Source organism: Panthera leo, chromosome B1 (genome assembly GCF_018350215.1).
Source record: "Panthera leo isolate Ple1 chromosome B1, P.leo_Ple1_pat1.1, whole genome shotgun sequence".
NCBI classification, from domain to species: Eukaryota; Metazoa; Chordata; class Mammalia; order Carnivora; family Felidae; genus Panthera; species Panthera leo.
In genome coordinates this window covers 7080546-7106247 of record NC_056682.1, presented here as the reverse complement: position 1 = coordinate 7106247, position 25702 = coordinate 7080546, and the positions used below count along the sequence as shown (strand labels likewise).

The window sequence follows — 25702 nt, the reverse complement described above, 5'->3', positions numbered from 1 at the left end:
AGTGCCCCTATACCAACAGGGAGGACACAGCCTTCAGTGTGGTCCCTAGATTCCTATGGAAGATTTAGAAAACTTGTGGGGTGTGCAGGATGGCAGCTCCCAGTCTCCAAAGTGTCTTCGAGTACTGCACCAGTGTACCCTGGACTTAGATGACTTCCAGAGACTCAGGCTGGGCAAGAAAGCCATTCTTATACCTCCATGTTTAGCTATGGTGGTTCCAGGGCACCAGATCACATACAGCAGCTTCTGTGGAGGTTCACATGAGCGGAGACACCATCTCCCATTTTTCTGAGAAGAAAGAGTGGTTGTGGGGCCCCGTTTGGACTAAAATAACATTGTGGCAGTTCAGTTGCTCAAGGACAACTTTCTGGGGCTTCTGGGCTGGCATTAGCAGTTGGTGGGCCATAGTAGGGATTTTAAATTTCAACAGATGAAGTGTGCCAAGGATACCGTTCCAGAAGCTTCCATGGTATCAAGGGTTGATCCCACTTCTAGAGGACAACTTGGAATATTTAAGGATGCTCCTCAGAAAAATAAATAAATAGTATGAGGTACAGCAGGAATTACCCGAATAGTTGGATGCTGAAAATGCCTATCATCATAGTACTTCTCTAAACAAGGTACCTGCTTCCAAGACGTTGACCTTGCACACTTGCTCCAAGGTCCTGATGCTGGTATTGAAACGATTCTGCCATTTCACGGGCAGCAAACTGGCTAAGGAAGTGCAATATCCTGAGCGCCTTGACATGCGACGATACGTGTCTGGGCAGAACGGGGGGTCGCTGACTTATGTGCTCTATGCCGTGCTGGTGCACGCGGGCTGGAATTGTCACAGCGGACATTACTTCTGTTACATCAAAGCTGGGAACGGCCAGTGGTACAAAATGGATGATGCGAAGGTGACCGCCAGTGATGCGACGTCTGCCCTGAGCCAACATGCCTATGTGCTCTTTTACATCCAGAAGAGTGAATTGGAAAGAGACCGTGGGAGTGAGCCAGGTGCTGGGGAATCCACATCCCTCCAGGCTGACCACGCAGGCACGGCTGCGGCCCAAGGGGGGCCCGAAACCGACCCCGACATCGAGGTGCCACAATTGGAGGATCACGTGGAAGAGACACCACCGCCAGCAATCACGTTAGACCAGTGGAGATTCCTCCAAGAAAGCCACCGTCCCAAGTCTGAATTCAACCTCAGGAAATTAGAATTTGCCCTTCCCCCCGACGCAGTCCTAATTCACCAGTCCAAATACAGAGACGAGATGGGAAAGGATCACCGTGAACCAAACATCTACCGGCTCAACAGTTCAGCCAGGGACATCCCACCTCAGAGGGCAACGGCCAGTAACCAAGTCCCTTGTCTCCCCGGCAGAGCCAGAGCTACCAAGAGGAAGAACAAGAAGGGACAGAGGTCTCAGGAAGCAGTGCAGGGATCCCACTACAGGCTTTGAGATACATGCCTGCCCACGTGCACACTCACCCGCCCTCACTCACTACTCACTCACTCACAGTCCCTTGTAGGCCATATTTTGTGTGTTGTAGGTGGGTGTGATCCAGACATGTGGAGGGACCATGAATCTGGCTGGATTCATGGGCTATGGCGTTCCAGTGGACCTGGAGAATCCTGAGCTTTAAGGCTGGCTGTCTGTAATGAGGTTATTGGAGAGGTGTGGATTATGCTGGGGACTCGCAAGGTTTCTCCCCTCCATCAGCACCGAGGATCATCGGGCACTCTCAGAGCCTGAAAGGGTCAGAGGGAGTGGCCAATGAGGCATGAAGGTGGAAACAAGGCAGAGCCCCGGGAGTCCCTGTGAAAATGCCTGGGACTCACGGTCCCATCATCCCATTCCCTACTCTCTGTGTATCGGTAAAGTCCATGTGCCCAAACATGTGCGTGTGGGGACTCTCGGTGATATCCAAACATGCACCGGCAGGGGAAGGAGTTTGAAACAATCTCAGTGCTTCCACACGGAGAAGTGGCAAATGACCAGGAAACGGGAAGAACTCTAGCTCTACGTGGGAGCAGACAGCCTTTTCAGGAATGTTTTGTGTCAGAAGGAGAGGAGCAGAAGGAAACACGAATTCATAACTGTGCAAAGTGTTTCCTTGTATACATAATCTATTTTGTAAAGTCTCCACATGTTCATGTGAACATTGGCTAATTGCCTGGAAATGGCAAAGAGCAAATAAATGCTTATTTCTCAGGAGACGGGTGGGTGGAGCCATCCTGGCCCCTGTTCATTAGATTCGGTTCCCTTAACAATCCCCCTCCCATGAGGCTGCAGAGCAAATGGGGGAAAGGAACCTTCTCCCACCTCTTATTGCTCAGCCACCAAGCAGCTCTACCTTGTTCCGCAGAGTTGACCACCATCCCCCCATCGGACAATCTCCTCCACAAGGGAGGAGGCTCAGGGATTTCTGGTCAGTTGCATTGCAATCTTGGTCCTCGGTTGTACACCTCAGAAAAACAATCTCAAGTGGACACCGAGGCAACAATGTGGTATTTCAGGTCAGGGTATGGATGGATGCTCTAAGTCACAACTGTATTTCATTTCTCAGGAGCGAGAGACTCACTAAATACATTGTTGAATGGGAATTAGTGCATCATCCTTCAATTCCCCCCAGGGGAGGGGGGCCATATAGGAGATCTCTGGTCGTTTGCCAATGGCACTGACAGGATAAAGCCTGTTGTTGCTGCTGCTGTTGTTGTTGTTGTTGTTGTTTCCAGTCTGCATTAAACATACATACCACACTTAGTGGGAACTAACGTCAGCATGTGAATTTTGTACAGGAAATCTTATTGAATTCTGGATGTTCAAATATCAGAGCCGATAGAGGAAAAATACTTTTTCTTCATCTACTTTTAAAATTTATTGGTCTGTTGTTTTCATGTTTTAAACATGAAATAAAACGTTTAAATAAACAGAGAGAGACACACACACACAAAAACAGAGACAGAGTGTGAGCATGGGAGGGGCAGAGAGAGAGAAACACAGAATCCAAAGCAGCTCCAGGCTCTGAGCTGTCAGCACAGAGCCCAACGTGGAGCTCAACCCCACGAACCATGAGATCCTGACCTGAGCTGAGGTTGGACACTCAACCGACTGAGGCACCCATTCCCCCCTCCATTTTCCAAATTGAAATCAAATTTAGTTAACATTGAGTGCAGTCTTGGTTTCAGGGGTGGAATTTAGGGCTTCGTCACTTACATGAAACACCCACTGCCAACCCCCACAGGGGCCCTCCATAACGCCCGTTGCCAAGGGAGCCCACCCACTCCTCCCCTCGAGCAACCCTCACTTTCTTCTCTACACTTAAGGGTTCTCCTGGGGCACGTGGGTGTCTCAGCCGGTGTGGACTCTGATTCCGTCAGCTCATGGTCTAAGGGTTTGAGACTTCAAGCCCCGTGTCCGGCGCTGTGATGACAGCTCAGAGCCTGGAGCCTGCTCTGGATTCTGTGTGCACGCCTCTCTCTGACACTCCCCTCGTCATGCTCTGTATCTCTGTCTCTGTCTCTGTCTCTGTCTCTGTCTCTCTCTCTCTCTCTAAGATAAAAAGAAAACAAAATTTTTTGAAGAGTCTCCTATGGCTTGCCCCCTGCTGTGATTTTATCTTATTTTATTTATTCTTCGCTTGCCCTAGGTTCTTCTATTTTGTTTTCTATTCCACAGATGAGTGATGACATGGCACTTTCTCAGTCAAAGAGTTCAACAGGGCTAGCTGGATGTTAGATCTCAAAAGACATGCACACGTGAAATCTATCTTTCCTGTGGATTTGATTCTAAAGTGGGCAGAATCGTGGGTAAAACGCAAACAGTGTATGTGCAACTGAGCCACGAAGGGAAAAGCCACAGAAAATAACCATGCTAGGTCATCCTGTAGAAATTTTGGGATCCAACTTTCTCTTCCTGGATTCAAACCTGAATATCACACGCACACACACACACACACACACACACACGGACAATATTTGATCTGGATCTCAAGACGGCCTCCATAAGCATCCAGTCAGCTCCCCAGATGACTAGGACCAGCTCTTCCTGGGTGGCCGTGTGTCACGTGTTCCACCCACACATGATGAAGTCCACACCTCTGGCTCTGTAATCCGTCGGGGAGGTCACAAGAGGGAGTCTTGCACACTGCTCTCTGTCCAGCAGGGGGCGCCGCTGGCCAGCACGGGCATTGCCTAGACTTCCAGGAGGACCTGGCATTGGGCACTTGCTCAGGCTGGCAGGTCGGAGTCTCCATGCCTTGCACTGCAGCCTGAGCATTTCGTGGGGCATAAAGGAGACCATGAACATTTACAGAAGGTCTGGTGGGTCTAGGATTCCCTCCTTGTGACTTCACTTTGGCCGTGCTGGACCCTGGACTCTGAGCTAAAATAGACAACCTTGAGCTGCTCGGGCCACTGGTGACGATATATTTTCCAGGCATTCCAGGAACTTTTCTTTCAAAATATAAATCCAGTGAAGTCAAGACATTCAATTTTAAAAACTGTTGACAATTAGCAAAGAAGATTGCATATGGAAAACCAGGAGGTGGCCTCACGTGCGGTGATGTGGGAGCAATCATGGCAATGGGAACAGCGTTATTTGGTCTCGCCAAATCCAGCCAGCCTAATCTGGATTTCTCACGGAAAGCTTAATTCAGAGAAGTCACCCTGCAATTCCTAAGGGTACTGGTGACGATACAGAAAAGGCAGTGTGGGGGGAGGGGCCAAGATGGCAGAAGAGCATGGAAGTGTCCTTTGCGTCTTGCATCCATAACATGCAGCCACATCAACACAAAACCATCCTGCACGCCTCGAAAACTGATCTGAGGATTCATGCAACAGGTTGCCCAACCTGAACCACAGAACTCAGTGGGGACGAGGCGCAGAGAGGTGACCTGGGGAAGAGAGAAGCCACAGAGGGCAGGGAGCTGTTTTTGCCTGCAGAGAGAGGACGGAGACAGGGGCAGAATATGGGGAAAGCAATCCCCTCGCCCTCCCCTCCCCCCGCCAAAAGCAGCTGGGGAGAAAGTGGAAATGTGGCAAGAGCCACAGGCACTGAACCAAAAAGGGAGGAAGGAGAAAGGAGCGGGTTTCAATTCCATGAAGACTGTACAAACAGGGGGAGGGCAGAGTGCGAAACTCCGCATCTGATACCTGGCGGTGCTCTGGTCGGAAGGGCGAATCCCGAGAGCAGAGTGAAGACTGGAGGGGTGGAGGAGGGGTGTCTCGAACCACACGGAGAAAGGCGGTTCCCCTGCTGCGAGGACACGAGGTAGTCTGTGTGGCCACCCCAGCCGACCCCAGAGGTCCCAGCACACCCCGGAGAACAGCCACATTCGCTGGTGCTGGAACAAGGTCGTTAAGGGGGAAGCCCGCTACCAGAGGTGTGTGGTGATTTTCCATAATCCTCGAAACGCTGCTGCTACACCATCGCGCGAACGTTTTCGGGCGCAGGCTGGCACCCAGCCTCAGTCTCTGGGCATCGGCAGCGGCACGGTGTTGCCGATGTTCCCGGGTGCGGCCGGCACCCGGCCACTGCTCGCTGAGACCCTGACGCAGAGGATCTGAGCAGGTCTCAGCCGCGGGCCCTCAGAAGTGAGGGGTCGGGAAACACAGCCGCCTGGGAGGTAAATCCCACGAGGAAGGTGCCGCCTGGCAACCTGACGGCTGGGCCACGGACAGTGTAAAAGCGGCGAGTGGACAGAAGCCGGAGAGAAAGGACGGGGGTAGGATTGCTGGTCGCAGACAGCCGAGTTCAGATACTACAGACTGGGCACCTGAGTGACGCCAAGGGCTCCGCTCCCGCGCATGCGCATCTGCACCTCCAAGCGCCCCGGCAATCCGCACTTGTAGGCTAGCTGCGCCATCTAGTGGAGAACAGAGCCGTGACACTTAGCACCGCCCAACTGGGCCAACCTGGCTCTTCAGGAACCCAAGTCTCTCCGCCTTCTGAGTGTATGGACTACAAAGTGCTTCATCCTTTGACTTCTAGGGGACAACAATGTAACTTCACTCGTATTTCAGTCTGTTCGCTGGTCCATCTCTTTTCTTGTCTTTTTCATTTCTTTTCTTTTTCATGAAGACAGAAAGAGAAAAAATATGTGGTTATTTTCCAGGGTTTAAACTAATTTCCTTGAGTTTTTGTCGACTATATTCGTTTAGTTTTTTGTAAATGTGTCAAATTCCATTTGAATTCCATCATTTCAGTTTATCCTATTTCACTGTGTTCTTTTTTCCAAATTTTCATACGGTTTCCTTTTTTTATGTTCTTTCCCTTCTTCCTCTAATCTATCAAGCCCATTTCAACAACCAGACCACAACTCACCCAGGATCTAGCATCATTTGTGTGATTCGTGTGTGTGTGTTGTTTCTTATTTTTTAGTTTTGAATTCTTTTATCTTATTCATTCCTTTCCTGCGGTCAAAAGGACGAAGCAACGGAATTCACCCCAACAGAAAGAGCAGGAAGAAAGGACAGCCAGGCCCTTAACCAACACAGATAGAAACAAGCAAGATGTTTGAACCAGAATTTAGAATCACGATCATAAGAATACCAGCTGGGGTCGAAAGTAGATGAGAATGCCTTTCTGTGGGGATAAACGAAGGCAAAGCTAGCCAGGATGAAATAAACAATGCTACAAGCGAGCTGCGATCTGGAACAGATGCCACAGCGGCAAGGATGATAAGGCTGAGCAGGAAACCAGCGATAGAGGGGACAAAGCAATGGAGAATAACGAAGCAGAAGGAAAGAGGGAGACTAAAGCAAAAGAGCAGGGTTTAACAATTCGGGAACTCAGCGACTCATTGAAAAGGAATAACATCACAATCATAGGGGTCCCAGAAGACGAGGAGAGAGAAAAGGGGGTAGAAGGGTCATGTGAGCACATCACAGCAGAAAACTTTCCTAACCTGGGAAAGACACACAAAATCCAGGAAGCACAGAAGACTCCCATTAGATTCGACAACGTCCAACCTTCAACAAGGCAGAGCCTAGTGGAGTTCACAAAATACTCAGGCAAGGAAAGAATCATGAAAGCAGCAAGGGAAACAAAAGTCCTTCCCCTACAAGGGACGACTGACCACATTTGCAGCAGACCTATCCACAGAAACCTGGCAGCCCAGAAATGAGTGGCAGGCTATATTCATTGCACTGAGTCCTCAAAGTATGCGGCCAAAACTTATTTGTCCAGCAAAGCTGTCATTCCAAATAGAAGTAGAGATGGAAAGTGTCCCAAGCAAAAATGAAAGGAGTTCCTGACCACTCCACCAGCCCTGCAAGACATTTGAAGGCGGACTCTCCCAGGGGACAAAAGACATAAAAGAAAAAAACAGACCACAGGCAGAAAACACTGGCAAGGATCAGCGAACACCACCAGCAACTCCAACTCTACAAGCAACACAATGGCAATAACTTCATACCTTTCAGTACTCATTCCAAACGTCAATGGACTCAATGCTCCAATCAAAACACATAGGGTAACAGAATGGGGGAGAAAAGAAGATCGTCCATATGCTGCTTACAAGGGACCCACTTGAGACCTAAAGACGCCTTCAGATTGAAAGCAAGGGGATGGAAAACCATCTCTCATGCTCATGGTTGGCAAAAGAAAGCAGGAGTAGCCATACTGATATCGGACAATCTAGACTTTAAAATAAAGACTCTAACGAGACACGTAGAAGGGCGTTATATCATAATTATTGGGTCTGTGCACCAAGAAGACCTCACGATTGTAAACATTTATGCACCAAATGTGGTGCGCCCAAATACATACATCAATGCATCACAAACATAAAGAAACTCATTGAGAATGATACCATACTAGGAGGGAACGTCAACACCCCACTTACAGCAACGGACAGCTCACCTAAACCCACAATCAACAAGGAAGCAATGGTTTTGAATGACACACTGGACCAGATGGACTTGACAGATATTGTCAGAACATTTCATCCTAAAGCAGGCAAATATACATTCTTCTCCAGTGCACACGGAACATTCTCCCCAATAGATCACATACTGGGACACAAATTAGCCCTCAACAAGGACAAAAAGATCGACACCATATCGTGCATATTCTCAGAACACAATGCTATGAAACTCGAAATCACGACAAGAAACAATGTGGAAATGTAACAAATACTTGGAGACTAAAGAACACCCTACTTAAGAGTGAATGGGCTAACCAAGAAGTTAAAGAGGAAATTAAACAGTCCATGGAAACAAAGGAGAACGGTAACACCACAGGCCAAAACCTCTGGGACGCAGCAAAGGGGGTCATTCGAGGGAAGTATATAGCAATCCAGGCCTTCCGAAAGAAAGAAGAAACGGCTCAGAGACACAACCTAACCGTTCACCTTAAAGTGTTGGAAAAAGAACAGCAAAGAAAACCCCAAACCAGCAGAGACAGGATATAATGCAGATTAGAGCAGAAATCAATGCTATGGAAACCAAAAAAAAAAAAACCAAAACACAAAAACAAACACAAGTACAAAAAAAAAAAAAAAAAAAAAAAAAAAAACCAACGACACTAGAACGGATCAGTGAAACCAGAGCTGATTCGTTGAAAGAATTCACAAAATCGATAAATCCCTAGCCAGTTTGCTCAAAAAGAAAAAGGAAAGGACCCAAAGAAAGGCAATCAAGAATGAAAGAGGAGAGATCACAACCAACACAGCAGAAATACAAACAATACTACGAGCATATTGTGAGCAATTATACACCAATAAAATGGGCAATCTGGGAGAAATGGACAACTCCCAAGAAACATATAAACTACCAAAACTGAAACAGGAAGAAAGAAAATTTGAACAGACCAAAAGAAGTAAAGAAAATGAATTAGTAATCAAAAATCTCCCCCTCCCCCCACCCCCCACGAAAAGAAAAATACAGAGTCCAGGGCCAGACGGCTTTCCAGGGGAATTCTCCCAAACATTTAGAGAAGAGTTCACATCTATTCTCTTGAAGCTGCTCCAAAAGAGAGAAACGGAAGGAACACTTCCAAGCTCTTTCTACGAAGCCAGTATTTCCTTGATTCCAAACCCAGACAGAGACCCCATGACGAAGGAGAACGATGGACCCATTTCCCTGAGGAACATGGATGCAAAACTGCTCAACAAGTTGTCAGCCGATCGGATCCAACAGTAATATATCCAAAAAATGATTCGCCACGACCAGGTGGGATCTATACCTGGGATGCAGATCTGGTTCGATATGCACAAAACAATCAATGTGATTCATCACATCTAAGAAAAGAAAGGACAAGAACCACACGATCCTCTCGATCAATGCGGAGAAAGCATGGGACAAAATACAACATCCTATCTTGATACAAACCCTCAAGAAAGTAGGGCTAGAAGGACCATATAAGTCATATACGAAAGACCCAACGCGAATATCATCCCCCATGGGGAAAACCTGAGAGCTTTCCCCCTAAGGACAGGGACAAGACAGGGAGGTCCACTCTTGCCACTGTTATTCACCATCGCATTGGAAGCCTTAGCCTCAGCCATCAGACAACACAAAGAACTCAAAGGCCTCCAAATTGGCCGGGAGAGGTCAAACGTTCCCTCTTGGTGGACGACATGATACTCTATATGGAAAACCCAAAAGATTCCACCACAAACTGCTAGAACTGATCCATGAATTCAGCAAAGGTGCAGGATGTGAAATCAATGCACAGAAACGGGCTGCATTCCGATACACCAATGATGAAGCAACAGGAAGAAAAATCAAGCATCGGTCCCATTGACAATTGCACCCAAAATCATAAAATACCTAGGAATAAATCTAACCAAAGAGATGAAAAACCTATACCCTGAAAACTACATGAAATTTTAGAAGACAGAAAACATAATGGAAAAAGATTCCACGCTCCTGGTTGGGAGGAACAAATATGGGTAAAATGTCAGTACCACCCAAAGCAATCTACATACTCCAAGCAACACCTATCCAAAGAACACCAGCACTCCTCGCAGAGCTGGAACAGACAATCCTAGAATTTGCATGGGCCCAGAAAAGACCCTGAAGAGCCAAAGCACTGTTGAAAAAGAAAGGAAAGCTCGATGCATCACAATCGCAATCCTCAAGCTGTAATTGCACAGCTGTCATCATCAAGACAGTATGGTACTGGCACAAAAACGGACACTCAGCTCAAGAGAACAGAAATGGACCCACAAATGGATGGCCAACGACTCCTTGACAAAGCAGGAAAGAATATCCAATGGAATAAAGACAGTCTCTTCAACAAGCGGTGCTGGGAAAACTGGACAGCGACATGCAGAAAAAGGAACCCGCCCCACTTTCTGACACCGTACACATAAAGAAACTCAAAAGGGAGGAACGTCCTAAGTGTAAGACAGGAAGCCATCAAAACCCTCGAGGAGAAAGCAGGGAAAAGCCTCTGTGATCTGGGCCACAGCAACTTCTTACTCAACGCGTCTCCGGAGGCAAGGGAAACAAAAGGAAACACGACCTATTGAGAACTCATCCAAAGAAAACTCTCCTGCGCCGTGAAGGAAACAGATCAGCTACACTAACAAATCAGCTCAATCATCAATGGTAGAAGATATTTGCGAACGACACATCAGAGAAAGGCTCAGTAGACAAATCGATAAAGAACTGATCACACTCAACAGCCAAAAACCAACGAATCCAGCGAAGAATGGGCAAAAGCCATGAATAGACACTGCTCCAGGAAGACATCCAGATGGTCAACTGACACATGAAAAAATGCTCAACCTCACTCATCACCAGGGAAATCCATATCAAGATCACAATGAGCTACCACTTCACACGTGTCATAATGGCTAACATTAACAAGTCAGGCAACAACCGATGTTGGCCAGGGTGCGGAGCAACAGGATCTCTTTTGCACTGCTGGTGGGAATGCAAACTGGCGCCGCCACTCTGGAAAACAGCATGGAGGTTCCTCAAAAAACTGAAAGCACAGCGACCCTACGAGCCAGCAATTGCACGACTAGGTATTTATCCAAGGGATATGGGTGTGCTGTTTCCAAGGGGCACCTGCACCCAAACGCCCCCAAAAGCTTCCAGCAGCACTATCAACAATAGCCAAAGGATGGAAAGAGCCCGAATGTCCATAGATGCATGGAATGGAAAAAGAAGAGGTGGCACATATAGATACAATGGAACATTACGAGGCGATCGAAAGGAAACACAGGGTGCCATTCGCAACGATGTGGCTACAAGGAGAGGGGATTCTCCTCAGCGAAATGAGTCAGAGAAAGACAACTATCACATGACTTCACTCATATGAAGGCTCTAAGGTGCAAAACAGATGAGCATCAGGGAAGGGAAGGAAAAACAATATAAAAACAGGGAGGGGTACAAAACCAAGCAGGGAGGGGGCCAACGGATATTTGAAGAACAGGGAAAGGTGTGCTTGTGCCCTGGCCTCGCCCGCCCCCTCCCCCGCCCCCACTCTCTGGGGGCTTCTCCCTGGGGAGTGGTTCTGAGAGTGTCCGGCGCCAGGCTGGCCCCGTGGAGCCACGGCCTGGAAGCGAGGCCAAGCCAACGGAGGTTTGAGAGCATTGGGAAAGGGTGTGGGCACGGGTGTGGCAGGGGTAAGGATGCTGCGTGTAAGGGTGGGGCCGGGGTACGGTGCCATGGAGTGAGGAGGCCAGGCAGAGGCTGAAGGAAGCGGTGGGCGGGGCTGGAGGGCACCAGGTTGGGGGAGGGCCCTGCCTTGAGGGCAGTGGACAGAGGCCACAGGAGCAGCCTCCAGGAGAAGATAGGAAAGGCCAAAGAAAAGCGCACACGACGCCCAATACACGCCAATGTTCAAGGAGGGAAACCATCCAGGGTGCCCACGGCACTGCCGACGCAGGCCCTCCACCTCGGCCAGTGGGGCCGCTAGCTTTTGCACTGCTGTGGGAGAAAGGTGCTCGCTTGCATGACACTCAGGAATGCCCCGCCGATGGGGTTGCACCTTGTCCCTTGGGTCTGGCCCTTCGGGATCCCAAAGACATCTCCCTGACACAGTGTCCGTGGCTGAGGCCAGCCAGGCCAGGCCAGGAGAAATGGTGGCAATCACACCAACATCCCCCAATGGGAGCAAAAGCGAAACAGAACGTCCGAGTTGATGGGCAACAACAAAGAGCCCCAAACGAGGGGCGTCGGACACAGGGAGCCCCCCCGCCCCGCGTCAACACAGGGACTTGTCAGGAACAGCGACTTGGGTCACGAGACCAAGTGCCAAGGCAGCTAGTTCCCAGGGGACACGGGACATAGGATCCCATTCCTCCGAAGGTCCCAGCAAGCGCAGTCACCGCCCTAGAGACAGAAAGGGGAACGGGGAGGGCAGGGCAGGGTGTGGAGTGAAGGGACACTGCAAATAGCTCATGGACACACCGCTCCCGTTGGGAAAGGGAGAAGCTTGGGCACGGAGGACGCCGAAAGGGCCCCCAACCACAGGAACGTACGTGAGGCCAGGGGCCCCGCAAGCTTCCCTGGAGGCCCACGAGAAACACCAGTTTACGAATGAAACAGGCATGCACACACGAGTCTCTTTTTCCAAGGGTGAAGATGTGTTCTGAAACGTCTATCTCCACATGCATGCATACCAGTTACAACGGCAAGAAATCGCTAAACCTCCAGGATTCGTTCCTAGTGTGGAGACGTGAGGAGCACCAAGGTGATGGGCTGCCTGGGATTAAAGTGCCCGAGAGGTCACGTGACCTTGGGCGGGTCTAAGAGCCCGGGAAGGAAGGAAGTGTCCCTCACTGACCGTCCCTCGGGCACGCCGGACGGACGCTGAGTCTCCGCCACGGCAGTCCGCCTGCCACCCGCCGCTCTGGACGTCTCCTGACACACAGGAGGAGCGCGTTGGCGTTTCAGGTGGGTTGGGACGATGTGGGGCTCACACGAGCTGGCACGGAAGTGGGACAGGGAGGAAATGGAGGTTGTGATGCGCCTCGACTCACCAGGTGAAGGACGCTTTAGTGTTGAAGACGAGTGTGAGAACAGAGACTGAGGAAAGGCGTGGCTCTCGGTGTTCCTGAGCACATGAGGTTCTGCTTCCAAAGGAACTGAACCCCAGAGTCGGACTGGTGTGAGGGCGCGCGGGAGCAGTGACAGCATCGTGCTCCATGTCGCCGTGGGGCCTGAGAGCCTAAGGAATTTTCTTGTTCACCCGAATTTCACGGCAAATACTCATTTGCCACGGCTGACACGTGAGTTCAGCGTGGGGCCCCGTCAAGGCCACATGAAAGGAAAGGGTTCAGGCCCTGCGTGGGGAAGCTTCCAGTCGAGTCGAGCAGAAACGAAACGTTTTCATTGACTTTGTCTTTGAGGGTGGTTTCTCTGGGGGTCAAGTAGGAGAGGTACATTCTGGAGAGGCAAGCATCCTTCTCGGTGCACATGCAACCCTGGGTGCCACAGGGAGTATCGCCGTAGCGTGGATTGCGGTGTCCGTGGGGGCCAGGACTTTGTGTGTGGTCTTCCTTCCGGAGGGCCCTGGGAGAGACTTCCCGAAAGTCTCTCCGGTGAGTCACGCAAGACCACCTCCACGGCCTTGCCTGAGGGTGCCGTCCTGCGGGTGGGTCCACGGGAGAGCGTGTAGAACATGCAGGAGGGAGAGGTCCCACCTCCCAGGTGAGGACCGTGTCCGACCTGGTGGGCATGACGCCCCCTCGTGCCCGCTGGGGGAGGAAGGTTCATGAAGGAGTCGTTGTGTCTGTGGGAATGACTCTCCTTTTCCCATTGACTCAGCAAGTCCAGAAACCCATCTTCAAGCAAGGCTGACTTGACCCTTCAAGGAGATGGGGCAGATGGCGGGTGGGCACACCCAGCACGTACCTTCCAGACCCTTGAAAGCCCCAAACGGGAAGAGGCAACGGAGAGCAGCCATGGCGCCCAGGGTTCCCAGGCTAGAGGACGAGGATCCTCGGGTAAGTGGAGCCCTGGAGGCGTGGTGAACCAGTGGGCGGGTTGGAGGGGCTGGGTCGGGTGGGGGTGGGGGAGCCATGCCTCTGAAGCCGGGGATCGCACATGACGAGGGAATGAAGACTCTGTGTCCGGAAGTCGGTCGTCCTTTCCTAGCCCACGGTGGCCTGCCTAGGCATCTCAGCAGCCTGCCCGTTGGGATAAGCTCCCTCGGCCGTAGGGTCGCGTCCAACCTGGTGTTTGTCCCCATCGTGGCTTGGGGCTCATTCTACACAGCCTGAGACCTGCAATCCCAACTCCCGGTCCGTCCCTCACAGAGGCTTGGGTAGAATCCTAGGAACTTCCATCTCCTGGCACCTCCCGAGCCGTCCACGATGTGCCCTGTCCCACACCAGTCCTCCGCTCCCCGAGTGTGTCCTTGTCATGTCCTTTGCAGTTGGCCTGTGATTGGTGCTGATTCACTGAGCACCCCCCCCCCTCCTTGGTCCGCAGCTCAAGTGTAAGGACTGCGGAGCCTTTGGGCACAACGCATCCAGCACCGGGTGCCCCATGAAGCGCTGGGACGGGTGCCTGGCCCCCCAGGCCTTTGTCCCCAGGAAGCCGAAGGAGAATGTGGAACCACGCCAGCAGCAGGGCCAGCACAAGCCCGGGCCCTTCAACCAGGCTGCGAGGGACATGGAAGAGGGACAAAGGTGAGGATGCGGCCGGCTCCGGCCTGCCCGTGGGCTGGCAGCTCAGGTCGCTGAGTCTCTGTACCCGGACACTGGGTGCTGTGTCGTCTTCACACACACACACACAGGGGTGGGGGAGGCAGAGAAAGGAGCTCCCCGCCCCCCAGGGGACCTCACGAGCCTATTGTGCTGCTCTGGGGGAGTCCCTGAGGCTGTGTGTCCTGGGGTAGGGAGACAGGGGGAGGCGGCAAATGACAGGCAGTGGCGCACACGGCTCTCGACACGAGGACGTCTTGGGCCAACCTGGACGGCTCGCTGGAGTGGGAGCCAGGGGGGCAGATGAAGAAAGGAGATCTTGCCCAAGCCCCATCACTCGCTCCCCAGGTGAACACACGAAATGCCGCTCCTTCACCTTCCCGTTCTTGGTCGTGCAGGCGAGAAGCCCAGCAGAGGAAGGCGCTGCTGCAGAGATTCCCCAGGATAGCCCCTGGAAGGCAGCAGCGAGCCTGGAGGGACGCCACAGAATCCTGCGACTATGTGAGGGTGAGTGTCCCCCGTCCCTGCTCTCGTTCTCTCCTGGGGACTCTCGTTCTCTCTCTTGCCTGAGGGTGTCGTCCTGCGGGTGGGTCCCGCAGGGGATGTGACGGGCTTGCCGGCCCTCCTGGCTGAGGAAGGGGGTCCGCCCCGATTGTCAACATGGGGATTTCCGTGCGGGTCCTTTCCAGCCACGTTTGCCGGGTGTCCATGATCCGGCAGGATTCCTTGCATGTGTGCTAACCGGGTGCCGGCTGGGCGTGCCAACATAATTTCGGGACGCTGTGCCCACACCTAGGCCTCTTGGGAGGCACAGGCATCTTTCCCTGGTGACACATAGACCCGCCCCATTGGCCATCCAAACTCAGTAGCCCCCACCGCGAACCTCCACCTGCAGGACGCCTGTACTTTCCCTAGAAGCCTGAATGGACGTGCTTGTCCACTTCGGGAGGCAGGCACGATGCACAACCTTTCTGGTCCGTCGCTCCCATGGAATCAAAGCATCAAGGGGCTACTGCCCAGTGTTTCTTCCCGATCGACGCTGAGCTGGAGGCCCTTGTCCTCTGTCAGTACAATCCTTTCCCGTGTCTCGCGGTTGCTTGCGTTTCTGTCGGTTTCTTTGCTGTGCTTGTCGTGCATGTGTCCTTGGTGGGGAGGAAGGACTAATGGGCGTTGTCTGTGTGTTGTGTGTTCCCACAGCATCCGCACAGGCCGATGCCCGTGTACAGCACCAAGAGGGTGTCCGTGCTGGAGCCGCACGTCCCGGCTGAGCCTCCTAGCGGGACGCCTGACACGACACAGCTGTCCCCGTCGGCTGCTCCTCTCGGGAGACCTGCGGCGAGCACCTTCCCGCCTGCTGGCCGACAGGATGCCCAGCAAGTGGGGACCCCTGCCCCGCCTGCCCCGCCTGCCCCGGCACACCAACGCTCTGCCCGGGATCCAGGCCTCGGTGTCCAGCTGAGACAACACCGGCCCCGATGTGCCTCCCTCGAAGCTTCCAGGGCCGTCTCCAAGGCGCGTGGCATTGGCCACGCCCAGGCACCAGCCAAGCGTCCTGAGGGGAGCCCTGATCCTCCTCCAACCCGTTTGGCTGCGAGTCCCCAGCCCCACATCCAGACACCAGGCACGAGATGGGCCCCGCTCCCCGACGACACGTGCCAGAACCCCCGAAAGAAACCACGTTGCAGCCCCTTCCAGCCACCCCACAAGAGCACAGGGAGCACCCATGTGGGGCTGCGCCAGAGTCTGTGTCGTCCAGCAAGGACAAGTGCATGTGGTCCCACGGGGGCAGCCCAACTGACCAGGAAGACACCTGCCTCGGTGCAAAGCAGGGGCCTCCAGCCTCCACGCCCCCAACCTCACCTGGACACTCTCCAGGCGTGCCCCTGGCCTCTGTGTCCGCCCTGTCCGCAGGCACCCGGCCAGCCCCTGCGAATGGTCTTCAGCCGCCTGGACAAAGGCGGCTGGAGCTCCAGGTTCATAGCAGCTCCCTGTCTGCCACCTCCCGAGAGGCCAGTCCCCCCTGGCCAGGGTCCGCCCATCACACACCAGTCTGAGGGAGGCTGTGTGCCTGTCTCCCTGAGCATCCTCCACGATGACCTGCAGCTTTCCTCGTCCTCGGAGGAGAGCGACCGGGAGTGAGACACCTCATGTCCTCGGACACTCGTCCTCTGGCCCTTGTGACCCCGAGCAGGTGACTGCGGAGCGGAGGCCAAGGCAGGGCCGTGACCTAGTTTTGCTAAAGCAGCAATTCCCCCAAAGACCTGCAAGGACAAAAACTTGCGTCCACACTGTGTTTGGTGTCCTGCTTGGGGCGGGGAGTGGGTTGAGCGCCCACGTGCAGACGCTCATGGCGCACTTTTCCTTTATGCATCTACACCTTCTGGTTCACCGGCTCCGTCTCAATCAACAAGGTCTCGTTTCTTCCGTTTCAATAGATTCTATGAGAAATTCAGCGCCAGGAGAGCAAGAGGTCGTCCACTCGAATGTCAACTTAAGGATCTGCGAAATGAATGTGTATCGGGTTTGCGAATGTCTGAATTTGGGGACACCGGAGGAATGATTCCAGTCTGGGCTGGGCAAGTGGAGGCAATCTTTTGTTTTAGAATAGTTCACTGATATCGTTTTTCTGCAGATCATATCGGGGACTATTTTACATGCTGTCTGCACTTTTGTTTTTCCCTGGTAGTGCAACGTTGTGTGTAGTGTTACCACAGCTAATAAAATTTGCTCAGAGACGACCGAATGTGCATGGTTTTCTTTTTTGTGTGTACACTGTAGTTTCCCGTCACATAGAGTAGAATCCTGCATTTGTTCCCAAGTGCACTGGGGACTTGGATCCTCACCTAGTGGAGAACAACTAAGGAGTCAGAAGCAGCAAAGAAACACGGGTTAACCTCTCTTCTCCTTTCAAGATAAAGTCTCTCCAAGTGTCCTGGGAACAAGACAATGCTAGAGGTGAATTCGAAACCGATGAGGGTCGGGATGCCTGAGTGGCTCAGTCAGAGAAGTGTCTGACCTGGAGGCGGCTCACGTCATGATCTCAGGGTTGGGGAGATTGAACTTTGAGTTTCCCTCCCTCCTCGGGATCGCCTCTCTCCTTTTCTCTCTAACCCTCCCCCACATTCTCTCTCCCTCCCTCCCTCTCTCTCTCTCTCTCTCTCTCTCTCTCTCTGTCTGTCTCTCTCTCTGTCTGTCGACATAAAAACCCATGAACCGAAAGAACATGTGCATGGGAAATCAATCAGCGTTAGGGGCTGCTGTCCACATGTCTCTCAAAGGCATTTTCATTCACAAGTCACGTCAAGGAGGGTGGCATAGAAGAGATACAAAGGAAAGGATGAGAAAGACATTCCACAGATAGATACTAGAGAGGGGAAGGAGACACGAGAGTTAGGAGATAGACACGTAGAGTGATGAGCGATTGATGAGAGAGGACAGAGAATTAGGTGGTCAAAGGTTCTTTGGAAGCAATTCTGCAGGCCTCTTTGCCCACGTGGCAGGTGGCCGGGGCTGAGGCTAGAGAAGCCAGGGGGTGTTCGTGGAGTCTGAAGACCGGCAGGCTCCAGACCCGGGGAGGATGGCCTTGTCGGGGCCAGGCACTCAGACAGGAGCAGGTGTCTCGTCTTGGGACAGGGGTCAGCTTTATGCTCCAGGAAGGTCTGGAATGGACTGGCTCAAGTCACTACGTTAAATAGGGCAACTTGCTTTGCTCAGACCAGTCACGTGAGAGTTCCTACCATCTAACACCGTCCAGTGAAAACACAACCGGTTTTCTAGGACGAGATGACAACCAAAGGGAGAGATGATTCCTTGCAGAAACAGGGCCAAACGTGGCGCCTGCCAACGGATATTTGAAGAACAGGGAAAGGTGTGCTTGTGCCCTGGCCTCGCTCGCCCCCCTCCTCTGCCCACTCTCTGGTAGATTCTCCTTGGGGTGTGGTCCTGAGAGTGGCTGGCGCCAGGCTGGCCCGGTGGAGCAAAGGCCTGGACGTGAGGCCGGGCCAACCGAGGGCGGAGAGCACTGGGATGAGGTGTGGGCATGGGTGTGGCAGGGGTAAGGATGCTGCGGGTAAAGGTGGGGCCGTGGTCCGGTCCCATGCAGTGAGGCCAGGCAGAGGCTGAAGGAAGCCGTGGGTGGGGCTGGAGGGCACCAGGCAGGGAGAGGGCCGTGTCTTCAGGCTGTGGTCACAAGAGTCTGAAGACTCCTTTTGTGCATCCCATTGTGTGTCCTCCTTGACCTCTTGCCCCTTTCCTTCCCCTCACATGAGTGTGTTTGGCACTGAGACACCTCACGTGCTCGCAGCCTTTTCCTCCTAGTTGGTGACCCTGAGGAGGTGACTGTTTAATTGAGGATCCTCTCTCCCTCTCTCTCTGTCTCTCCCTGGCTTGTCCACATGAGCGCTCTCTCTCGCTCTCTGTCTCTCTTTCTCTCTCTCTCTGTCTCTCTCTCAAAATAAATCAATTAAAATGTTAAAAGTGAAAAGCAAACAAACATTAGAGAAGAAAGCACATTTTCAGTAGACCTGGTCAGTTCTGAAATCTGGTCTAGAGATACTGACACATTAAAGCCACAGTTTCCTCGAGGGGACATTGTTCCTTGCATGTCTAAATTCCCATTTCAAACCGTCTATAAATGTCACAAATCCACAACAAACATGTCCTGAACCACGGGAACCTATACCTACCTTGCTATGTGATTTGCTAGGAATACCAGTGACAATTTGGCAAATGATGGGTTTAGGATTTGTTCTCCTATTGGGAAGGGAGCTACAAAATGAAGAAAGCATTTACAAAGCCCGCAACCAGGCAAAGGATATTTCTTGGGACAATTTCTCGGCCACCCCTTGGTAGACAGACGTGTTTCAAAGGACCTTCGTGATAGTTGTATACACAGATCCTATGGAGACAGTTCAGGAGTTTTAGAATCAAATCCATGGACAGTCATCATTCCAGAATAATTTGCTGGTGTCCCATGCATTCTGGCTGACGGAGAGGAGGTGCTCCTACATGATACCAGAGCTCAATTGGTAAAATGATTTCCATAGCCTAACAAATTCATGGCCGTCATTCCTTGACACTTTGTGTTATCTAAAAGCAAAGTGGATACTCAAAAAAGGATTTCCTCTAGGTTGGAAATGCTCAAGTCCGTCTGTCCAGAGAGGGAGCAATGGAAATGAGGGAGGTGGAGAAAGTGGTGAAACGTGTGTGTGTGTGTGTGTGTGTGTGTGTGTGTGTGTGTGCCTCTTGAGGAGGGAGGGGCAGGAGGAAGGCTGGGCTGAGTGGTCTGTCTGCAGAAGAGTGGCCACACCCTAAGACCCTTCATCCAACTCCAGCTGGCGGCTGATTGGATGACGTGGTCCTAGTCAGGTGGGTGGGGCGAGCTTTACGAGGGCTGAGGAGAGGGCCACAGCTATCATTCTGAGACTGGCCTCCTGAGAGAAGCATCGCTCTGCAACGTGAGGCTCCACGTTTCAGGAGACATGGAGACGCCCTCTTCCCACTGCCGAGAGGAGTCTCAGATCCATGTCTTTCCAAACCTCAAACCTTGCGGGTCAAATACGGGTGGTGCTGAAGGCCACGGAGGACCCACTCTACCTGAGAAGCCGTCACCGTCATCGCACACACCCTGCGACCTGCCGAACGGTTGGGCTCCCGCGTCAATAGGTCTGCCCCCCGCAAAGAAACCCGTGAGTTGGAGGAGACCTTCTGTGGTTGGGGCTGGCCTGCAGAACCTGGGGAACACGTGCTATGCGAATGCGGCGCTGCAGTGTCTGACGTACACACCACCCCTCGCCGGCTACATGCTGTCCCAGGAGCACTCCCGAAGCTGTGGGAGGCAGCCATTCTGCGTGCTGTGTGCTCTGCAGGCTCACGTGACCCGGGCCCTCTGCCGTCCGGGAGATGTGATCCGGCCTCCGCCCAAACTGCTCGCTGCCTTCCACACACACAGGCAGGAGGATGCCCATGAGTTTCTGATGTTCACTCTGGATGCTATGCAGCAAGCGTGTTTGCGTGAGGACAAGCCTTCAGAGCCTCAGGCTCAGGACGCCACCCTCATCCGGCAAATCTTTGGCGGGTACTGGAGGTCTCAAATCCAGTGTCTCCACTGCCAGGGTGTCTCCAGCACTTTGGACCCTTACCTGGACATTAGCCTGGATATCAGGGCGGCTCAGAGTGTGAGCCAAGCTTTGCAACACTTGGTGAAGCCCGAACAGTTGGACGGTGAAAATGCCTATCGTTGTAGTACTTGTCTCGACAAGGTACCTGCTTCCAAGACGTTGACTTTGCACACTTGCTCCAAGGTCCTGATGCTGGTATTGAAACGATTCTGCCATTTCACGGGCAGCAAACTGGCTAAGGAAGTGCAATATCCTGAGCGCCTTGACATGCGACGATACGTGTCTGGGCAGAACGGGGGGTCGCTGACTTATGTGCTCTATGCCGTGCTGGTGCACGCGGGCTGGAATTGTCACAGCGGACATTACTTCTGTTACATCAAAGCTGGGAACGGCCAGTGGTACAAAATGGATGATGCGAAGGTGACGGCCAGTGATGCGACGTCTGCCCTGAGCCAACATGCCTATGTCCTCTTTTACATCCAGAAGAGTGAATTGGAAAGAGACCGTGGGAGTGAGCCAGGTGCTGGGGAATCCACATCCCTCCAGGCTGACCACGCAGGCACGGCTGCGGCCCAAGGGGGGCCCGAAACCGACCCCGACATCGAGGTGCCACAATTGGAGGATCACGTGGAAGAGACACCACCGCCAGCAATCACGTTAGACCAGTGGAGATTCCTCCAAGAAAGCCACCGTCCCAAGTCTGAATTCAACCTCAGGAAATTAGAATTTGCCCTTCCCCCCGACGCAGTCCTAATTCACCAGTCCAAATACAGAGACGAGATGGGAAAGGATCACCGTGAACCAAACATCTACCGGCTCAACAGTTCAGCCAGGGACATCCCACCTCAGAGGGCAACAGCCAGTAACCAAGTCCCTTGTCTCCCCGGCAGAGCCAGAGCTACCAAGAGGAAGAACAAGAAGGGACAGAGGTCTCAGGAAGCAGTGCAGGGATCCCACTACAGGCTTTGAGATACATGCCTGCCCACGTGCACACTCACCCGCCCTCACTCACTACTCACTCACTCACAGTCCCTTGTAGGCCATATTTTGTGTGTTGTAGGTGGGTGTGATCCAGACATGTGGAGGGACCATGAATCTGGCTGGATTCATGGGCTATGGCGTTCCAGTGGACCTGGAGAATCCTGAGCTTTAAGGCTGGCTGTCTGTAATGAGGTTATTGGAGAGGTGTGGATTATGCTGGGGACTCGCAAGGTTTCTCCCCTCCATCAGCACCGAGGATCATCGGGCACTCTCAGAGCCTGAAAGGGTCAGAGGGAGTGGCCAATGAGGCATGAAGGTGGAAACAAGGCAGAGCCCCGGGAGTCCCTGTGAAAATGCCTGGGACTCACGGTCCCATCATCCCATTCCCTACTCTCTGTGTATCGGTAAAGTCCATGTGCCCAAACATGTGCGTGTGGGGACTCTCGGTGATATCCAAACATGCACCGGCAGGGGAAGGAGTTTGAAACAATCTCAGTGCTTCCACACGGAGAAGTGGCAAATGACCAGGAAACGGGAAGAACTCTAGCTCTACGTGGGAGCAGACAGCCTTTTCAGGAATGTTTTGTGTCAGAAGGAGAGGAGCAGAAGGAAACACGAATTCATAACTGTGCAAAGTGTTTCCTTGTATACATAATCTATTTTGTAAAGTCTCCACATGTTCATGTGAACATTGGCTAATTGCCTGGAAATGGCAAAGAGCAAATAAATGCTTATTTCTCAGGAGACGGGTGGGTGGAGCCATCCTGACCCATGTTCATTAGATTCGGTTCCCTTAACAATCCCCCTCCCATGAGGCTGCAGAGCAAATGGGGGAAAGGAACCTTCTCCCACCTCTTATTGCTCAGCCACCAAGCAGCTCTACCTTGTTCCGCAGAGTTGACCACCATCCCCCCATCGGACAATCTCCTCCACAAGGGAGGAGGCTCAGGGATTTCTGGTCAGTTGCATTGCAATCTTGGTCCTCGGTTGTACACCTCAGAAAAACAATCTCAAGTGGACACCGAGGCAACAATGTGGTATTTCAGGTCAGGGTATGGATGGATGCTCTAAGTCACAACTGTATTTCATTTCTCAGGAGCGAGAGACTCACTAAATACATTGTTGAATGGGAATTAGTGCATCATCCTTCAATTCCCCCCAGGGGAGGGGGGCCATATAGGAGATCTCTGGTCGTTTGCCAATGGCACTGACAGGATAAAGCCTGTTGTTGCTGCTGCTGTTGTTGTTGTTGTTGTTGTTTCCAGTCTGCATTAAACATACATACCACACTTAGTGGGAACTAACGTCAGCATGTGAATTTTGTACAGGAAATCTTATTGAATTCTGGATGTTCAAATATCAGAGCCGATAGAGGAAAAATACTTTTTCTTCATCTACTTTTAAAATTTATTGGTCTGTTGTTTTCATGTTTTAAACATGAAATAAAACGTTTAAATAAACAGAGAGAGACACACACACAAAAACAGAGACAGAGTGTGAGCATGGGAGGGGCAGAGAGAGAGAAACACAGAATCCAAAGCAGCTCCAGGCTCTGAGCTGTCAGCACAGAGCCCAACGTGGAGCTCAACCCCACGAACCATGAGATCCTGACCTGAGCTGAGGTTGGACACTCAACCGACTGAGGCACCCATTCCCCCCTCCATTTTCCAAATTGAAATCAAATTTAGTTAACATTGAGTGCAGTCTTGGTTTCAGGGGTGGAATTTAGGGCTTCGTCACTTACATGAAACACCCACTGCCAACCCCCACAGGGGCCCTCCATAACGCCCGTTGCCAAGGGAGCCCACCCACTCCTCCCCTCGAGCAACCCTCACTTTCTTCTCTACACTTAAGGGTTCTCCTGGGGCACGTGGGTGTCTCAGCCGGTGTGGACTCTGATTCCGTCAGCTCATGATCTAAGGGTTTGAGACTTCAAGCCCCGTGTCCGGCGCTGTGATGACAGCTCAGAGCCTGGAGCCTGCTCTGGATTCTGTGTGCACGCCTCTCTCTGACACTCCCCTCGTCATGCTCTGTATCTCTGTCTCTGTCTCTGTCTCTGTCTCTCTCTCTCTCTCTAAGATAAAAAGAAAACAAAATTTTTTGAAGAGTCTCCTATGGCTTGCCCCCTGCTGTGATTTTATCTTATTTTATTTATTCTTCGCTTGCCCTAGGTTCTTCTATTTTGTTTTCTATTCCACAGATGAGTGATGACATGGCACTTTCTCAGTCAAAGAGTTCAACAGGGCTAGCTGGATGTTAGATCTCAAAAGACATGCACACGTGAAATCTATCTTTCCTGTGGATTTGATTCTAAAGTGGGCAGAATCGTGGGTAAAACGCAAACAGTGTATGTGCAACTGAGCCACGAAGGGAAAAGCCACAGAAAATAACCATGCTAGGTCATCCTGTAGAAATTTTGGGATCCAACTTTCTCTTCCTGGATTCAAACCTGAATATCACACGCACACACACACACACACACACACACGGACAATATTTGATCTGGATCTCAAGACGGCCTCCATAAGCATCCAGTCAGCTCCCCAGATGACTAGGACCAGCTCTTCCTGGGTGGCCGTGTGTCACGTGTTCCACCCACACATGATGAAGTCCACACCTCTGGCTCTGTAATCCGTCGGGGAGGTCACAAGAGGGAGTCTTGCACACTGCTCTCTGTCCAGCAGGGGGCGCCGCTGGCCAGCACGGGCATTGCCTAGACTTCCAGGAGGACCTGGCATTGGGCACTTGCTCAGGCTGGCAGGTCGGAGTCTCCATGCCTTGCACTGCAGCCTGAGCATTTCGTGGGGCATAAAGGAGACCATGAACATTTACAGAAGGTCTGGTGGGTCTAGGATTCCCTCCTTGTGACTTCACTTTGGCCGTGCTGGACCCTGGACTCTGAGCTAAAATAGACAACCTTGAGCTGCTCGGGCCACTGGTGACGATATATTTTCCAGGCATTCCAGGAACTTTTCTTTCAAAATATAAATCCAGTGAAGTCAAGACATTCAATTTTAAAAACTGTTGACAATTAGCAAAGAAGATTGCATATGGAAAACCAGGAGGTGGCCTCACGTGCGGTGATGTGGGAGCAATCATGGCAATGGGAACAGCGTTATTTGGTCTCGCCAAATCCAGCCAGCCTAATCTGGATTTCTCACGGAAAGCTTAATTCAGAGAAGTCACCCTGCAATTCCTAAGGGTACTGGTGACGATACAGAAAAGGCAGTGTGGGGGGAGGGGCCAAGATGGCAGAAGAGCATGGAAGTGTTCTTTGCGTCTTGCATCCATAACATGCAGCCACATCAACACAAAACCATCCTGCACGCCTCGAAAACTGATCTGAGGATTCACGCAACAGGTTGCCCAACCTGAACCACAGAACTCAGTGGGGACGAGGCGCAGAGAGGTGACCTGGGGAAGAGAGAAGCCACAGAGGGCAGGGAGCTGTTTTTGCCTGCAGAGAGAGGACGGAGACAGGGGCAGAATATGGGGAAAGCAATCCCCTCGCCCTCCCCTCCCCCCGCCAAAAGCAGCTGGGGAGAAAGTGGAAATGTGGCAAGAGCCACAGGCACTGAACCAAAAAGGGAGGAAGGAGAAAGGAGCGGGTTTCAATTCCATGAAGACTGTACAAACAGGGGGAGGGCAGAGTGCGAAACTCCGCATCTGATACCTGGCGGTGCTCTGGTCGGAAGGGCGAATCCCGAGAGCAGAGTGAAGACTGGAGGGGTGGAGGAGGGGTGTCTCGAACCACACGGAGAAAGGCGGTTCCCCTGCTGCGAGGACACGAGGTAGTCTGTGTGGCCACCCCAGCCGACCCCAGAGGTCCCAGCAGACCCCGGAGAACAGCCACATTCGCTGGTGCTGGAACAAGGTCGTTAAGGGGGAAGCCCGCTACCAGAGGTGTGTGGTGATTTTCCATAATCCTCGAAACGCTGCTGCTACACCATCGCGCGAACGTTTTCGGGCGCAGGCTGGCACCCAGCCTCAGTCTCTGGGCATCG

The 25702-nt window shown here is 52.2% G+C and overlaps 2 protein-coding genes and 1 pseudogene across 2 annotated transcripts; all 3 read left to right on the top strand.

Annotated features, from left to right (window-relative positions):
• Positions 1–89: 89 nt before the first annotated feature.
• LOC122217289 lies at positions 90–1782 on the top strand (annotated as a pseudogene).
• Positions 1783–10924: 9142 nt separating this feature from the next.
• LOC122217288 (putative protein FAM90A23P) lies at positions 10925–17331 on the top strand. Its single transcript, XM_042934094.1, has 5 exons — positions 10925–10968; positions 13718–13896; positions 14384–14583; positions 14997–15105; positions 15796–17331. The coding sequence occupies exons 2-5, from the start codon at positions 13768–13770 to the stop codon at positions 16735–16737; spliced, it is 1380 nt and encodes a 459-aa protein (XP_042790028.1). The 5' UTR covers positions 10925–10968; positions 13718–13767; the 3' UTR covers positions 16738–17331.
• A 1741-nt stretch (positions 17332–19072) lies between these two features.
• Positions 19073–22020, top strand: LOC122217332 (ubiquitin carboxyl-terminal hydrolase 17-like protein 6). The gene has a single exon (XM_042934185.1). It carries the CDS (start codon positions 20079–20081, stop codon positions 21684–21686), a length of 1608 nt encoding a protein of 535 aa, XP_042790119.1. The 5' UTR covers positions 19073–20078; the 3' UTR covers positions 21687–22020.
• The last annotated feature ends 3682 nt before the right edge of the window (positions 22021–25702 follow it).

Bases quoted from the DNA above. Each gene is read 5' to 3' on its own strand.
- LOC122217288 (XM_042934094.1), top strand. From the start codon at position 13,768: ATGGGGCAGATGGCGGGTGGGCACACCCAGCACGTACCTTCCAGACCC. The intron at 13,897-14,383 runs GTAAGTGGAGCC...CTTGGTCCGCAG, and splicing joins TAGAGGACGAGGATCCTCGG to CTCAAGTGTAAGGACTGCGG. The intron at 14,584-14,996 runs GTGAGGATGCGG...TTGGTCGTGCAG, and splicing joins GACATGGAAGAGGGACAAAG to GCGAGAAGCCCAGCAGAGGA.
- LOC122217332 (XM_042934185.1), top strand. From the start codon at position 20,079: ATGGAGACGCCCTCTTCCCACTGCCGAGAGGAGTCTCAGATCCATGTC.